Raw genomic sequence first — 18,081 nt, 5'->3', positions numbered from 1 at the left:
TCATCTTGGCTCTTCACACTGTGTCAGTTCCCTGGTGGCACCCACAGATCTGCCGCCCCCCCACTGATTTCCCTTGGTGTTTGAGGAAGATATAGGAGTGAGCTGGAGGCAACAGCGCCGTGTCTCACCAGCCCGTGTGACGAAATCAATCCACAACATAGTCTCTATGTGCGCTTTCGTTTTCTGTGTGAATCAGTGATGTTTTTACCTCATAGTCCTGCTCTCCGTTTCTTTCTATCTTTCTCTTTCTGTTGAATGAGCACCGCACACGTACTACGCATTACACGGTAACTTGACAGTGTGTCTGCAGACTCTCTCTCTCATCCAGTCTGAGCTGGTGTCATCCAGCAGCACGGCTGATGGGTCCAAGTGATAGCGAGGTAATGGCGGTCCTGCGCATTCACATCCATCCCACCATATAACCGTCCAATGCAGTTAAGACTGATTGGACCTCGGCTCCCGCCAGAGGCTGAAGCTGAGGACAGGGCAATGAGTCCTCGCCGAGGCCACCTGCACGATGTCATGTTATGATTAAACACAACAGACATCAGTGTAAGTTATACCCGGCCCCATTGTCCCATTACAGCACGCTAGATGTTTATCATGTAAGCTGATTTACGCTGATACTTGTATTCCGGACTGACTGAATGCTTATTGGTTACATGATGCTCATTTGCGAGTGGAATTATGTTATCTGATGAAGACAGTGAAGATCGAGAGGGCCACTCCAATATCACATAAAACATGTAATATGATTGCGTTGCATTCGAGAGTCCTTGGTTAGCCAGCGGAATGAGAACATAATTCATTGAGATCTGTTCAAGATAATCAATTTAGTCATCATATTTTAACGCTAATTTGCTGCTGGTTGGTGTGTCTGTGTGCAAAACGGTGTGTGTTTGTGCGCAGGCTCACTGAGTCATCTCTGACAGTGTGGCTTCCGAGGTGTGAAGTGGAACAGAGTATAGGTAATGGGGGAGACGGGACTGTGTAATTATTCTGCAGAGGAAGGATTACTGGTTTACTTAACCATTAGTGGTTCACCTTGAAGTGCAAATGCCAAGGGGATAAAAACCCACACCTCTCTGCCCCTCATTGCCTTCAACTGGACTAAAAACGGTTGGAACTAAGCCATTATTATTTAATGTAGACTTTGCATATTTTCCAGTAGCCCTTTTGTGTCTTATTTGAATAGTTCGGCACTAATGCACTGTGGCAAAGTACTATCGGGTATTAAAGAGAAGCATGAAAAGAGATCGATGTTTATGAGCCCTGCAACGCAGTGCTGTTATTTGGTGCTTAGGAGGATGTTTCGTTAAGTATGTGGGTCAAGTAAGAAATTACCAGGAGTTTGTTGTCAGAAACCACATAAAACTGCAGTGGGCTTAACTATTTCACAAATGAATCAGCTTTATGTATATAAGGTAACACAGGCAGGACTTTCTTAAACTAATTGCCCACTCGAATACTGATAAAAAAAAATCATCTAGATTGATCAGTTGTGTCATTTTAGACTTATGACCAAATCTACTCACAATACTTTGATACTGTTTGGAAAAAAAAAAAGCGTCAACCCACCTTTTTAAAAAAAAAAATTACTTCAAATTTCACACACACACACACTCATCAGTTAGTTCTACATTTCAGAAGTATCCATCTGTATCGGAAGCACACCGTCTCATCAGAATGCAGTCACGTATCTCTCTGAGAGCGAGTCAAACTTAAAGCCTAAACAAATGGAGGAGGTATTCAGGCGGTGATGTTTTAACCAGAGGTGAGCTGCCTGAAAGCGGGTGACAGCGATAACATGAAGCACTGGACGGAGATGCAGTTTATAGACACATCTGCCCGCAATGGACAAATGGAAAACACCACTCAGAAGTGACACAACCTAAAGTGTGTGTGTGTGTATGTGTGTGCGCGAGGCGCTCGTCCGTGCATTTGCATGTGCACATTTCTGTATGCGTGGATCGAGTGTGTCCCGCTGAATCTGTGTGAGAGTCTCGTCACTGACAGGAGGGAGAGATTGAGGGTTAAGGGTGTGTCAAGGATTGCCTCCTATTTCAGCTCAGCTGCGGCGGGCGAGATTTCCATTTTTGTTCCCATTAACAAACCAAATGCACCATGCTGTTCGAGCTGACTCCGGGGAGAAAACACATAATTGGGAAAGGCTAACTTTTTAAGCGGCTATCAGTAGTTTGAAATTGCTCTTTTCAAACATCTGCTGCTAAGCTTGCTCTCATTTTAGATCCCCAAACACAGTGCATATTATAATACACTTTGATAAGAAATACCATGTAGACCATGTTTTTTCTAGCTTAAAACGTGCATCTATAGTGTCGGAATGTAAAGCTTTTGAAATAGAAAATGTCAAAATGTGCACACCTTTAGAAAGAGTCTGTGAGGTCAACCTGTTTCGTTCAATTTCAAAACAATATTTCGGGGAGCTTTTTCAAATTGTGTTTGGGTTACACAATGAAAGATGCTCATCAATCTCCAGAATCCAAAAGCAACTCCTGCTGCATCTTCTCAAACTGTGTTTTCAGTCTTCTAAAGTGCCGTCTTCACACCAGCGTATAGCCCCCTCTCTCTCACGTGTTTCAAATGGAAAGTACGTTTGATTCCAGACTCAACCCCCGTCTGTCACTGTCTCCTCCAGGTACCACGGTGATGACGATGACGGCGTTCGACGCAGACGACCCCGGCACAAATAACGCAGCGTTGCGCTACAACATTGTCAGGCAGTCGCCGGACAAGCCGTCCCCGAACATGTTCTACATCGATGCGGAAAGAGGCGACATTGTCACCGTCATCTCCGACAAGTTGCTTGACAGAGAGGTGGGTTGACTTGACAAACGTCTGCAAATGTGTGTGGGTGTGTGTGTGTGTGTGTGTGTGTGTGTGTGTGTGTGTGTGTGTGTGTGTGTGTGTGTGTGCGTTGGGTCACACTGTGTTCCAAGTGGAGTGTGGCTCTTTGCTGGACAGCTTATTGTCACAAGCCTTACGCGTGTCACTGACATTATTTTTTTGTGGTACATCTACTCTCTCTCAGCATGTCATCAATGCTTGCCAGTGAGTAGAGTGAAGAAAGTGTGTATACAGTATGTGTGTGTGTGTGTGTGTGTGTGTGTGTGTGTGTGTGTGTGTGTGTGTGTGTGTGTTGTATGCCACCCACATGTGTGTGTCTTTTGTGAGATTAAGTGCTGGTGCATTCCAGTGAGCGGGCGCAGAAGCCAGATGAGAGTCTCTCCATTTCCCCATCTAACCGGAGCGAGACAACGGGATGATTGCTTTTTCAGCAGTGTGACGAATGCCAGAACATCGATTGGGTTCGCTGGTGGAAGAGGAATATTAGCTGTTGTCAGACACTTAGCGCACAGTTTAATTGAGGTGGTACACACTCATCCGCCGGCTCTGATGGTGTCCAACAAGCCCGGCTGAAAAGCTCCCATCCGGAACTGCTGGAACCATGGCGGCTAACCGGTCTGATGAGCCGCTCCCCGAGCTACAGTAAACTGTTTGATAGAGGTGTAATTGATTAAAAGTACGGTGAAATGAGATGTAGTGTAATCAATGCAGTGAGCACTGTTGGTGCTGCTTTTCTGAGCCGATTGAGAGATTGAATGTTTCAAGAGACGCATGCTTGTCTTTCTCATCTTTGATAGTGAGCCTTTTGAAGGATATAATTTCAAGGATTTTTTCAAAAGATCCATGAAAAGAAAATCCAAGAAAAACTAAACAACAGCAGTACTCCTCCATCCGTCGGCAGCCAAGATTTATTACCACTGACTACAGGCTGGTGTTGGTATGCAGTTGAATGCCTTCAAAGTAGGCACACGCAGCCAAATTGTCAGCCTGTTTGTGGCCTCAATAAATCTCAGATCACTTTATTTTCCATCGTCGATAAACTCTTGGAGTTATTAGTAAGTCCTTCAAAGTCAACAAGACCTGAGACCCAAGTCAGCTGTCTCTGTATGTGGGCAGATTCACGCTGGAGTCAAGGTTTGATTATTTCACTCGCACGGCTGATTTAATGAGCACCTTAGGTATAGCGGCCACACTGAGTTTGTCCAGACACATCATTTTCACTTGATTCTCATATGGGAGCTGTCTGGACAGAGCTGATTGCACACCTGTTCCTGTCAGATTTCCATTTGTTTTGATGCAGAGCGATGGAGAGGTTTTTGCTGTAACCTGTTTAACCGGTCGGAGCCGGTGTTTCTTGAGTTTGTTGAGATCTGCCTGGGAGCAGACTGTACTTGGAAAGGGATTCTACACCGATGGTACACAATTTGCTAAATGTTGTATGAAGCCTTTTGTGGCTCCAGAGGGGGCTGCGTGAAGTGTGATAACTTGCCTAAAGTGATGTCACTTGCGTCAGCGGGGGTTGGGGCTAAAGACTACAAGTCTGAAAATGAAATATCTGGGGTGTGGAGTTGTGTGGACTCAGTGAAAAACATTGATTTTGGCCCTTTTTGCTTAAAACAGTCCATCATGAGTGTTTTAGTGTAGTATGTCTTCCCACACAACAGGATTTTAAAAGCTTTAGAAAAAAGAAACGTGATGGCTGAGGACTTTCCAGTTCATCTTCTCTTCATGAAGTAGCACTGCTGTGACAAAGACCTCCCTGACATCAGTGTTTTCTCCTTGTTTTTCCTCTGCTGTGCCAACTCATTTGTGTTCTACAGCAACTCAAAACACACAAATCTTTCTTTCAAAAGTCCTTTTTGAAGTATGAGTGGTGTCACAGTCCATGACAGATGTGGCCACCTAACAGCTGTATAAGCCTGAAGTGCCATGTTGTCTTTATGTTGTATCTGTAAGTGTCTACCCCCAACCCCTCACACCGCCATCATTTATTAGTGTGCTGGATTTTAAAAAAATGTCCTCTGGGATTTAAGCAGTAGTCCAGCCGCAGTGCAGCATCTCTTTTTAAGAAATAGAGAAAAAAAGTAATACTTCTTCAGTCAGCAGAGCCAGATGGAAGTGCAGAAGGCATAAGTTCTCAACTGTCCTCGTCTAGGTCTGAAGAGATTTAAGCCCAGCCACTTCAGCACATTCTCACAAATATGGCTCCGGCATGTCACATATCCCTTCCATCTGTCATGCAGCATATATATATATATATATATATATATTTGGAGACAGCATGTACAGCATATGTGTGCTGTATATGTATGACAGAGAGAGAAAGAGAGAGATTTACACACCAAGACAAAGACGAAGAAAGAAAAAGCGAGAGATGAGCAAACTTTGCTCCTCCGTTGTCCAAACTCCACGTCATTCAGGTGGAGCTTTGAGTGTATTTGGATAGACATGTCACCTACTCCGGGGGAGCAGAAAGCACTCTGGAGGAAATTGGAAAATCAATTTTGTCACATGAAAATCAGTTTGATTTCCCCTCTCGTGTTTTCACTTTGGTGTAAAGTCCTGTCTTGATATGTACATTTACTCCATCGCTCTGTGCTTTTCTCCTCACTTCACTTTGGGCACGTCTCCCCTCACTGTCTGATATTATTCTGACACACGACGCTGTTGGATCAATGGTAGGCTGTAATTTCTGACAGCTAATATTGCTGCGGGGATGAGTCTGAAAACACGTCGGTTCACATCTTTCACTTAATGCACATGTACAATATCTCCTAATCATCCGAACGCTGTTAGAAGAAATGAATCTGCTTCACAAAAATGTCCGTCTTCACCTGTTGACGAACATCTGAAAGTGTCTGCCGATGAGCTGAGGCTGTGCAGTGTAGCTACCGCATGGAAACACATGCCTGTACTCCACTCACTGGAATTAAAAGGTGCCAGATATCCGAGATAGGGAGCATTTGGATTGCCTCTCAACGTGTCAACGCTGTTGTTAACAGTGTTTACCTGAGGGGGGAACTTGAGGACGGGTGCTACGCTTGTATGACAGCAATGCAGAGTGGCAATGTGAGCTAACCAGTGCGGCACACCCACCGGCACTAACGTGCACTTAAAAGCAAGCTCGACCGGCCCGCCTATGTAGACAAAGAAGGAGAAGCTCTGATAACAACACACACTGAGGGAGAGTGACTTTTTGTCAAATGTAGAATTGGATCAGAACAGTCAACATACTGATAGACATCTGATTGGTATTGGGGGAAGGAAAAAGGGTTGAAATCTCTCACCAACATGCCACCCTCTTTGGCCTGTGTGGAGGCAAGCCTATGGCAGCTTGACAGCGACATTGTGTGAGGTGTTGCGTTATCTTTCTGAAAGATAGAACGGAATTAAGTTTGTCCAAGCTTAAATTCACAAATCTGTGACGTCAAACTTGGACAAACGATGTCTTCAGCCTCATCCATCACAGAAGCATAAATAATAGCCCTGGGGTTTTCAATTCAAGTTCAACGAGGTCCAGTTAGAGAGAATGTCCTCATGCAAAGGACCGGAACGTCACAATAATGTCGAACTGGCGTTATGATTTAGTCCCATGTATATTGATGTAGCCAACAGTTGTATTAATGTCTGTATGTAATAGACAACTGACTGTCAAATCAAATAAAGAAAGTTCAATTGAAAAATATCTCAACAATATTTATTGTCAGATTTCAAATTGAACTGGTTGAATTATAAATAATACAAACTAAATACAAGGGCTGGATTAAAGAATAAATTACACAACTACTTATTTTAGAAAAATGAATTTAACTGAATTGCCCTGCAGTTTTAAATTCAGTTAATTCCAGTGTGAAGTGATGTCAATCAAAAAACACGATATTATATTTTCCCCATCTTCTAATAAGAGAAATGTGTGTGCAGGGACTTTGTCTGTGGTTATTAAACCACTTGTTTCAGCTCTATTCCTCTAGTGAATTAATGTGTTAGGATTCTGATCTATTGGGCTCTTAGGTAGTTTATTATCTGTCACTTCATTTTGGATTTGAGTGGGTAAGTTTGCTAAAAAGAGTTGTGCTTGGTCTCGTAGTGGCGCTTCACATTACCTCTTTTATTTATCGCCACGGTCTCTGAACATATGAGACATACTGGTTTTAAACTGCCCGTGGGAAGAATTAAGTCGGTCCATTCTTGGTTACAGACTCTGGTCTCTCTGACCACTTTTCTCTTTTTGGAGAACGTCATGTGAAACAACATCTCTGACTCACGTAATTCTCCTACTCTTTGTTCTTTTTCCTCGTCTCTCCCCCTTCAAATCTCACTCGAGTCGTGTAATTTGTCAGAATATGTGATTTACAACACATGTAATTGGTCGGTGTGTTGCCTGCGCCGCTGGAAAAGCTGCGCCAGTTGAAATAGAAGCCGGAATTCGGTTTTAAGTCCAGGGTCCGGATGCAACGCCATCTGGATAGATTAACAAGGGCCATGCATTTTAGTCATTTTGTTAACAGTGCCTCATCCCCCGTCAAATCTCCTACTGTGCATGATACAGAAAACTAATCCCCAAAACTCAGCTGGCTGAATTATCATTCAGACCCTAGTTCTCTCAGCCAACTTTCTTGCACCACTTCACACTCACACAGCCCTACTGCAGTCGATCCTTTTCAGAGGCGTGTGAACTGGAGGATTGGAGATGTGAATCAGAAAAAGAAGTGAGGAGAGCCGGGTAGATGGAGGCATGCAGGCAGGGAGCACGGTAAATGTCCCCGTGGTCTCGAAAATTACAAGGCTCCTCTGAAATCGTGACTCATATAAAGTAACATGTAACCAGCATGAATTCATGTATTCTGATTTATACTGCCCTGATGACATTGCGAATACCAATTTACCAGCACACGCAGACACACGCGCAAATAGATGTGGAAAGCCTGCCTTGACGTCTAGACGGGCATTGATCTGAGAGGTAATAGCACACACTAAATAAGAAAAATCAAAGTGGAGAGCTGAGGTTATTGGCTTGAACTGCATGCAGAATATGTTTAAAGCTACTACAGTGATAGAGTGAGTCATGAGCACAGCCATCTGCCGATGCCACACACACACACGCACGCCGATCTTTGTGATCTATTTCAGTCTATGGACTGTCTGTGTGCAGGCAGACTGTAACCAGAGAGGACAGACTGCTAATGGCAGTGTGACTTTCTGACTCTCTAATGCTCTCTGGCCAATCTGGGAGCTGTCACTGCTAAGGATAGCCAATCGATGGAGTCGGCCGACCCCTCCATCCCCTTCCATGTTCTACAAAGGTGAATTACATGGAGATAAAATAGATGTGGGTGCGTGTGTGTGTGTGTGTGTGTGTGTGTGTGTCTGGTGGACTTGTGATGTTTGTATTCAAGCAGGTAAACCTGCATGTTTCTTTTCCTGCAAGTTCAGTTATTATTTTATTCCCTTCCATCTGTGGAGCTTCGTCATGAGTGCTTGTTAAATCCATTTTGTTTCTTCTGTCAGACAGAAGAGCACATCTTAACAAACAATGCAGTGCACCATGTTGTTTTTTATTTCTACCTGAAGGTGACTTTCAGATTGAATAGCAGTGCTTAACAATCATTATAGGAAAACGACAAAAAGGTTATATTCTACGCTCTGAGTCAGTTGAATATGTGCAGCCTGTTTTACTGTATACATAACCGATAACCAGGATGGGGTGTATTCTTTGTTGATGCACGCACATCATCTGTCAGCAATATATTAAGGACTTACCTTCCTGTTGCCTGCGGTGTAAATGTGTTTACTTTACAACACCTGCTCTGTTATGCGTAACGGGTAAAAAATCCAGATTGACTGGTAGATGGATGGATGTACACAATTATCTCTGATCAGCAGTATACTATGTAATGATGGATGTAAGTAAAGTGACCCCGGTGTTTGTTTGGTGCGACCTTGGCAGTGTGCTCCCTGACAGCGTTGGGCTGATAAGAAAGCTTATCCTGTCTAATGGCTTATTTGGCTCCGTGGCCACAGCGGCTACATGCCTGTGCGCTGTGATGAATGACAACGGAAGCTTTGGCAGATTCACTTTCTCTGCCTTCATTGTTGTTATTCTTTCCATCTTTACTGTGCTTTTTTTTTTTGTTTAACCTCTCGTCGTGCCTGTTCCCTGCATTGTCTTCCCGCTGATTTTCATTTTGTTTTATTTTCTCTCTTTGTCTCCCTGTTTCACTGTCTATCGCTTTTTTTTTTTTTTGTTTCTGTCAGCCTCGCTTCCCACTCTCTGTCAACACTTCACTTTGGACATCCAATTACTCGCAGGTCATAGCATAGTGATTCCATTCAGAGCAGCGCCATTCAGCGCGGGCCTCAAGCAGCCATTCAAATTACATCCTCGGCTGCCTTCAGAGTTGCCGCCCTGCAAAATGTTGTTTTGAAACATTTCTGGGGGCACCACCTAATCTGATCCCCCAAACATAATTGAATGTCAGTCGTCACATAAAGATGCTTTCCTCTCTTCAATTAGCGTCTCGTTTCCTCGCGTCACAGCAACGAGACAAAGCCGACAGAGAGATATTTACTCCTCCCAGGTAGAGGCCTGAGAGAGTTATTACATTATGTCATTTATATGCAAATCATACAGCACGGGGAACACATTGATAAGATTTCATTACAGCAGATCTGATGTGCACTTCAGTTTATAAACTCCCTTTCATCCCCCTATTATGATCTGTAGATTGGAAAGGTGCGAGTAGATGAGCTGGGTGGTGAGAGATGCAGGCGAGTATGGACAGAGTTAGGGGGTTCCAGAAGGCTCAGAGTGGATAAGGGGGGGAAAGGAGGCATGGCAAGCCAGTGTGAAGAGGTGCAGCGCAGCCTGTGAGGTGGCCGACAAGAAGGACGAAGGATCAGTGAGAGTGTGAAGTGCCGGTGCGATATCTGCTAAGAGATGCAGCCTCCAGTCGCCAGCTTAATGGAGAAGTGAGACTCGGGAAGGTTCGTGCAGGCGAAGAGACTGCAGCATGGATGGATAATCATTTTTAGCTACAGCGTTGGTATTTTATTCATAGCAACAACAAAGTAGCCGAGGCACTTTGTATTCACTGCCCAGCGAGATGCTTTTTCAACCATATCTGTAGTCACAAGCTTCAGAGTTGTGTGGAAGTCATTATAAGATACAGCAGTGTGTATCTGCAAGAACTGAGAGCATCAAGACCTACAGTATATGAATGAACTACAGCCAGTATGTATAAATGAACTACAACCAGTGTGGACTACGAGTAGTGTGAAATATATTCATAGGTCTTTCTACCCTTCAGAAAAAATCGATCCAAAATGTTTTCTTCTGTACCCGGTTGCTTCCTGTGTGAAGTGGCTGATGCTGTGAAGTCATAATCGTGCTTTAGTCTGGACCTTATGTGCATGTACTGTGGAGAAGGTGGGGGGCGTAGCTGCTTGTCACTCCCTAAATTGATAGATTTGCTGATGATTAACACAATGATCTTTTGAGATTTATTTGCGTATCTGTTTTAATTTGGCTAGTGCATGGCGTGTGTGTGTGTGTGTGTGTGTGTGTGTGTGTGTGTGTGTGTGTGTGTGTGTGTGTGTGTGTGTGTGTGTGTGTGTGTGTGTGTGTGTGTGTCATTTGTTAAGGTTCCCCTCCAGACACTTTTTCAGACATAACGGTACTCTTAATAGTTTGGCTGATAAGGTATTTACATAAAAGAAAGTACAAATACCTCATTGGGAATTCTTAACATTCTCCTCCTCTCTAATAGAAAAATCCAGACTCTATGAATGTGCAAATATGTTTAATTTTCCTTCTCACTCCGTGTAATCTCTATAAACAGTTTCTGCATTCGTATGTAGAATCAGTAGGCAGAGGGACAAGATTTTGATATCAAAAGCGTTCTGGTTTCTGTTTCTTCTCCAAGTAGTATTGTCTAATCCCGTTTGAGCAGGCTTTGGTTGAATGTTAACTTCTCTCAACTCCAAATCCAGTCTCGCAAGTTGCTAATCAGACTGTAAACAATAAGCAGCAGGATATCTGCTGCCTGTACCAGTACCCCAGACATATAGCAAAGATAAAACCGCTAAAGTCCAGTTATAAACAACAACCGTTTCCACTTTCACTCACATTGTGCTGCTCATTTACTGACAGCTAAGTAACATCACATTTCAGCTGCCACTGCCATTGATTGGCAGAAGGATTCTCAGGGCCCCATGCTATTGCGTATTCAGCATATAGGGCGGCCCAGCGCTGACGCTATAGGGGTTCATATATACAGTTCATTAAGGCCAGTACTTTGCAGTGGCTGCTGTCAAATGAAATCCCTTATTTTAGGCTTGTCTTTTATTACTGTTCACACACTTGACATTTGCTACAGTAAAACAACAAGTTAAGGTTTTGTTCATGGTTAAATAGGAAAGGTACATGCATCCACAGCCAATTCAACTTCGACTTCTTAAATTGACACGCAATTGTTTGCAGTGCAGCAAGAAGACAAAACAAAAATTCCCTCAAACATACTGTAGGTGATGGCTTTAACACAGGAAAGAAGTCCAGGAAAGAAAGTGAAACACTTGAGTACATTACCAAGAGATCCCATTATAAGGAGTGTTACTGGAGTGTCTCCTTATGTGATGGCCAGTAGCCAGAGTTCTGGCAGCTGTAATCAATACAGTGTAGTTGGTCTGAACCCAACCACCTCACGCTCTCTTGTTCTTCTCTAAAATGAACAAGGTGGACACCGTTCACAGGCATTGATGAAATACGGTTCCCCTTCCTTTCCTCTTCCATCTGAATCCTTCCTCTCCTTCTCCTCCCTTCTCTCCCTCTTCTATCACGCCTCTGTCCAGTTGCATTAGTGAGGAAATGAGATTCCCCCTAATTAATTAGATCTCTGAGTGCTAAAGATGAAGATTACATCCCAATGAAGGTTAGAGGTGTCAATCACAGTTTTTTTTTAAGCAGCGCATTCCTCTAGACAAATTGAGTCCCCTGGGCATTGTGGGTAAAAGTGTGTGTTGTTAATCTTTTTCTTTTTTTCTTTTTGCTTGGCTTTAATTAATTGAGTCTCACTGACAGAAGTCAATGAAAGCCTGGGACCAAAGAGAACAACAAGGTAGATCGGTTGGGTCGGAGGAGTCAGGTAAAATGGAAAATAAGAAGGAGAACGGAGAAAAATGTGATCATTAAGACACTAAGAGGATGGAACAATGGAGAGCAATAAGGCAGGACAAATTTGATAATAGATTTTAAAATTAAGAGAGATTTTGAAGTCAGAGACACATTATTCCGTGATTACTTTTAGAAAACACAAAATGATTATTAATTTACAAAATGTCTTGATGTACAATTTAATTGTTGCAAATTTTATAGCCTGTAAGAGAGTAATAGAATTAGTAATAGAAAAGAAATAATGCTTAATGGATTTAGTCAATTTAAAAAAAAAAATCCCAGATCATTATTTATTCCCTGTCTGTCGTTTAACTCTTTGTTCTAAATCGTTTAGACCTTGCAGTGGAGCTGACGCAGTCGTGAATGTTGTTTTTGCTCCCCTTTGCTAAGCACAGGCCCCTCTTATGTTCGCACTTGCAATATATATAACATCCATGCGACCATAGTTCCGCTTCCAATTTGTCTGTAGTGTTAAGCAGTCAGCAGGTGACGAGGTAAAGAAGGTGCAGAGGTCTGATGGTGCCCGTCGTCGCTCTGGCTGCCGGATCGGCTACTTCCCCCCCATCAGACCTCCACGCCGCAAAGTGCACTGAACCGGCAGAGAACGCGACGCAAACTGCGTCCATTGTCAAAGACCCATGAGTGACCTATGTGGGTGTCGGCCTCGCTTTCCCGCCTTTCTGTTAAAAAGGACAGAAGCATAGTAGATTTAAAGCCATATCTCATTTACTCGTAAAGCCTAAAAAGAACCCTTCTTTTGGTTGAGAATATATTTTAATATTACATAAACCCAATATGCTCGCTCACGAAGCTAACGGTGCAAACTACAGCAGTGCGGAGCTAACGGTGTTTACCTGAGGGGAAACCTGAGATGGTAGCTATGCTTTCTCGATGACGGCGTTGGTCGGGTCATCAGCTTTAACCGCCATGAAGTAGCCAGTGGGGCACGCTCACATGCACACGTACACGCACTAAAAGCAGAGGCGGCCGGCCCAGCTATGTCAACAAAGCACAGAGAAGCTGGAATTACAACACACACAGAGGGCTTTATTCAGACTTTATTCTCTCCTCAGGTAGACATTACTCCACTGTACTGTACATTAACTCAGCAACAAATAGTTTGTCTGTTATATTAATTGCACATTAAATCTGAATATTTGCTCTGGACATTCACAATTTAACCCAAATTGGACAGATTTATCTTTGGAGAGACTTAAAACAAAGGCAAAATAATGTTGTTCGTTTGTGAGCAATTAAAATCCGAAGCTAAGTCATCTGCCTTGTGGTTTGCCAGAGCTCAGTGAGTTTCTGCTGTGTACATCCAGTAACCTGCTTGGCATCCCAGAGTGCTGTAATGACTTTTCAAACATCCATTATGTATGTCCATGTGGCACAGGGGTAGAGACACTGCTGCAGCAACACAATCTGTTCAAAGTCGAAAACCCACGAAGCTGAGAGATGATGGAAACGTTTTGTCTGTCAAGCGAATTGCCTCTCATTAAGCTGTGATTAAAGAATTAGGTCTGAGACGGCGAAATACAAAGTTTAGGCGCTGTGCGTAATCTCCTTAAAGAGAGACAGTCAACCAATTTGACACACAATGGCACTGTATCCATCACAAATGTCTGGGCACATTTTTGAATAATGTCTTCTGTGACACTGGTGGGAAAATGTAAGCGTGGTTATATCATCAGGGTTATCTTGGGTCAGGCTTGAGGACTACAAACCGGTGGTGTGGGGATTAAAAGAGGCAGGGTTTACGAGTAAGGAAGGCTCTATGTCTCGGCCTTAGATGCTTCAATTTGGACAATTCTTTCCAAATGTATAGTATATCTTGTGAGACACCCAGTTGTATGGATGTGTAATGCTAAATTACTCCTACGCCACTCCCTTACCTTATTTTAAAGGTTTCTTATTTGAGTTCCCAACCTTTTAGTTTTGCTCATGAACAGGTTGGAATGTACCACCAGGCCATTATTTCTGCTCCAACTTGTTTCTGTCATTCCCCAGGCACAGAGAGTCTGGTATGAATAATGCTAATATTAGCAGGAAGAGTCCATAATAATGAAAGGCAATAATAATCCTTATGTATTCTGCCCCATCCCAAAATGGTGTTAGTCTCTTGACTGCTACTTTGAAGGATTTTAAACGTGTTCCTTAAAAACAAACACATCTAAAATGGCAAAGGAAGATATTCAATATTGGCTCATTCTAATTAGTATGCACACAGAAAAAAAAAAAAACCCACAAAAGACCTTTTTAAAATTCAGAACTAATCTACGAGAATGGAGAGTTCTGACTTTCCCTGTGTCCTAAGGAGGTATTGAAAGGGCAGCGGAGAGAAGGAGGGAGGAAAGGACAGGAGGGTGAGACCTGAGAATAGAGAGATGAAGGAGAGTGACAAGCAGACTGAGGCGTGCAGGTGGAGGGCGGAATAATTAGGGTGAAACAACTGTTAGCTGCTCCGAGGGAAACGTCCATGCTAAGTGGAAGTGAGGGCTTCAGAAATGTCAGGGAGGTCCTGGTGATGGTCATTAGGCTTAGAGAGAGCTTCAACACTCTTACCTCCCTCTTGATCGCTCCTTTCCTCACTTCTCCCTCTCTCTCTCTCTCTCTCTCTCTCTCTCTGTCCTCTCCCTCCCTCCCTCCTGCCGTCTCATTCTTCACAAGACTTCCCACTGCTGCCCTCGCTCCTTTCTCTTTCATCCCTTATTTTTTCCCATCTTCATTGACCTGAGGATAAAGAGTATTTGTCAACAGCTCTTACTCTCCAGTGAACCTCCCCCCTACAATAGCCCTTCAGGCGAGAATTAATTTCACCCTGTCTCCGTGAGAAAGTGCATTGATTGGAAAAGTTTGTTGTTGTGTGCTCAGTATTTTTTTATTGTTCCCTTTTCCATGCCACTTTCTCTTTGCTGATGAAATTCAGTATGGTTCATTGTCTCTGCTTAAGCAAACACAATGCTACCGGGGGGGCCGATCTCTCTTTAGTTGCCCATAGCCGCAGTGTATAGATCCCTCCAAATAGCCATACGCACCCCCTCCCTCAGTAGAGACATTGATCAGTTGTTTGCAGCTTGGGTTTGTGTTTGTATTCTTTTCTAAAAGAGAAGTCGAGAGGAGGAAGTTGGCATTGACACAAATTGGGGCATATGTGCGGAGGTCCTACTGTAATTCTCCTTGTGGAGCCCAGCAGTGGGATTCTGTAAATGTACTTTTATTTTGTTAAATCCAATAGTCAAATAGGGAGTTAAACCTTCTCTGCTGCCATTTCCATTTAGTGTTTAATCTATTTATTGCCAGTCTGAGTCAGAGTTTGATTGAATGCACTTAAACTAGCATCATATTCCCACTCTCTGTCTGTCTCTCTCTCTCTCCCTCTCTCTCTCTCTCTCTCTCTCTCTCTCTCTCTCTCTCTCTCTCTCTCTCTCTCTCTCTGTCTCTGTCTCTCTCTCACGATTCTCCCTGGACAATCATAAAAAGAAATCATTGGTTTGTTCTATTTTAGATGTCTGCTTGAAATGTTTTCAGTGGAATCCCACAGGAAACTTCAGATGACTCGGAAATAAAACAAAAAAAAATCAGTGTGCCACATAAATAGATCAATATTGACTGTAAGCTACATTGTTGTAGTTTTTATTTTGGGTATCTCTGAATTCTGAGAGGATGCCTGAGCTGACCCAATTATAATATCGTTTGTTCCACACAAAGCTATGGAAATGTTCAGTCCTTCCGATGTATACAAGTATGAGGATCGTTTTTTTCACAGATTTACCAAAAAAGATGTCATTTGTTAATTCCTTAGCTTTAGAGGTGCTGGTAGGCAGATACTGTTACGTTTGGACGGAGCCAGGCTAACTGTTTCCCCTCTGTTAAAGTCTTTGTGAGAAGCTAACCAGCTGCTTGCTCCAGCTACATATCGTCCCATCTAACTCCATGCAAAGAAGCTAATGAGCACTTCCTTTAATGACTTGTGATGGCACTTCTTCCATATTGACGGGTAAACCTCTTCATTGTATGTTGCAGTGCATTGGTGGGTGCATTATAAACAATATTTACAACGAGCCCACATAAGGGCCATTTTGAATACCGCGAACATAATGGCCTCTGTTCAAAGGGCAAATGAGACGTCCTCGTCCCTCTGAAAGCTGGAGACACAAAGCGGCATGTGAGACCGTCACCACGGAAACTTCCTCTGAAGTTTGTTCAGTGGAATGGAGTCAATATTTGAGTTTTTTTTTTTTTTTTTTTTGCTGAGTACAATCCTGGGGACGGAGGTTTGTGTTGAAGTCATGGTCCAGATGTAATGCAGCGGCTCAGGGTTCTGTCAGTGACCTGCATGGATGAATGTTTGCCTGATAAGTCCTGTGGCCTCTGGGCCACAAGGATAACATCAGCACCCTGATAGAGAAAAAGAGAACCCATGTTACTCACAAACTCACTATGTACCAAAACAAACACACACACACACACACACACATATAACATCATGTATAAACACCTGTAGCCCCTTTTTTTTAAACTGAGAAAGTGGTAGAAATGTTATATGTGTTATCAACGACCCCGTAAAGATGAAATTAAGGAATTTTGTTCTGAAAATTGTTCATTATTTGATCAAATAGTCTTTTGTTTGAAATAGGGAAAACAAGCTCTTGCTCAGCTGATAGCTTGGCATATTGCATCTACTGAAGCAGACACATTAGTTAACTTGGTGACCTACAGCTTGCTTGGTCTCTAATGGGACAATAAGTTCACTCTGGCTCCCGAACATTCACTTTGCCATCATTAGATTGTGGCAATTCCATCGGAATTCATTGACTTCTCTCTGTAGTTTTGACATTTACAATGCTGGTTTGACCAAGCCCCCGAGCTAAATTGAGGATAAATTTGAGGGTAAAAAAAAACTATAAAACTGTCTTTACTGTATGTGGGAGTCCCAAATACCCTATGCATCGAGTTGACATTTCCATGACTTGCCTTGACATTATAAATATCTTACTTATAACCTGTAGGAGATCAGGAAGTACTCCATCTTATAGAAAAACAATCATTTTATAATTAATAAACACTGCTACCATGCCATAATCAATCTACACCATGATGGTACATCCTAACCAAACAAACGGTTTGGCTTCAAAAAGAAGGATTAAGGATCATGCTTCAACCCCTTTCTCCCATATTTTGGGAGAAAGGGGTCAACTGTCTATGCTTCCTACAACAATGCAACTAGGTACAAAATTTTAGGAAAAATAAATGATGTATTAATCACTTTATTCTTGTATCAAGTGACCACCTGAAGAATGACTGGGTTGGTCAACTGTCTCATAACGTCAGTGAAAACATAATGTACCGTACTTACCCGCCTGGGAAATGACACACATGTAGCGGTGAGAACTCCTTATCTAGCACCTTCACATTCATCCAGTTGAGGGGTGTACAGTGTGGAAAGGGTTCCAGAAACAAGATGATATTTGTATTAGGTATAGTTGATATCATTTGATTAAGCCTGACACAAAGTGTGGCTAGAAGAGTCTAAAGGATGAGGCAGTGAGTGCAGTTAAAAAGTGTTCACCCTTCAATAATTTATCATAACAACTTATTCCAACCACCGCACCGTGGCTGGTATCGGTCTGTGTACTTCTTGATGTATGGAGGAGACATTCTGTGTGACAAAAACAGATCTCTTATGGCCAATGATGCTAAAACATACATATGAAAGTAGGAAGCATAGACACATTAAGCTGGAATTACTGTACATCTCTTCAATGTGTCAGGTCTGTGACAAAAAAACCCAGCAGGTTTATACTCTAGTTGCATGTTTGTCTCTTTTTCACCCCCCCCCCCCCCCCCCCCCCCAGCCTGTCTGTTTTACTGAAGTGGGATGAGAGGCTTGAAGGGAGTGTGTCTTCAACGATCAAACAGTGCAGTTTAATTTTGGTGTCAAGGATTATGGAGATTTCAACAGATCCTATTCAAAAGCTTACATACTCTTTGTGGATGATGCGTTGGCCAATTTGACTTTGATATAAATCCCTCAAAGAGAA

The 18,081-nt window shown here is 42.9% G+C and overlaps 1 protein-coding gene across 1 annotated transcript in view; it reads left to right on the top strand.

Annotated features, from left to right (window-relative positions):
• The window catches only part of cdh13 (cadherin 13, H-cadherin (heart)), a 292,151-nt gene that overhangs the window by 182,300 nt on the left and 91,770 nt on the right, over nucleotides 1-18,081 (top strand). The window contains exon 7 of the mRNA XM_079163343.1: nucleotides 2,660-2,838. Within this exon, the coding sequence (XP_079019469.1) occupies nucleotides 2,660-2,838 (179 nt within the window). The remainder of the gene's footprint in view (nucleotides 1-2,659; nucleotides 2,839-18,081) is intronic.

Source organism: Pholis gunnellus, assembly GCF_910591455.1.
Source record: "Pholis gunnellus genome assembly, chromosome: 7".
NCBI lineage: Eukaryota > Metazoa > Chordata > Actinopteri > Perciformes > Pholidae > Pholis > Pholis gunnellus.
Note: the sequence above shows the minus strand (reverse complement) of the source record. Positions and strands in the feature narration are given on the sequence as shown.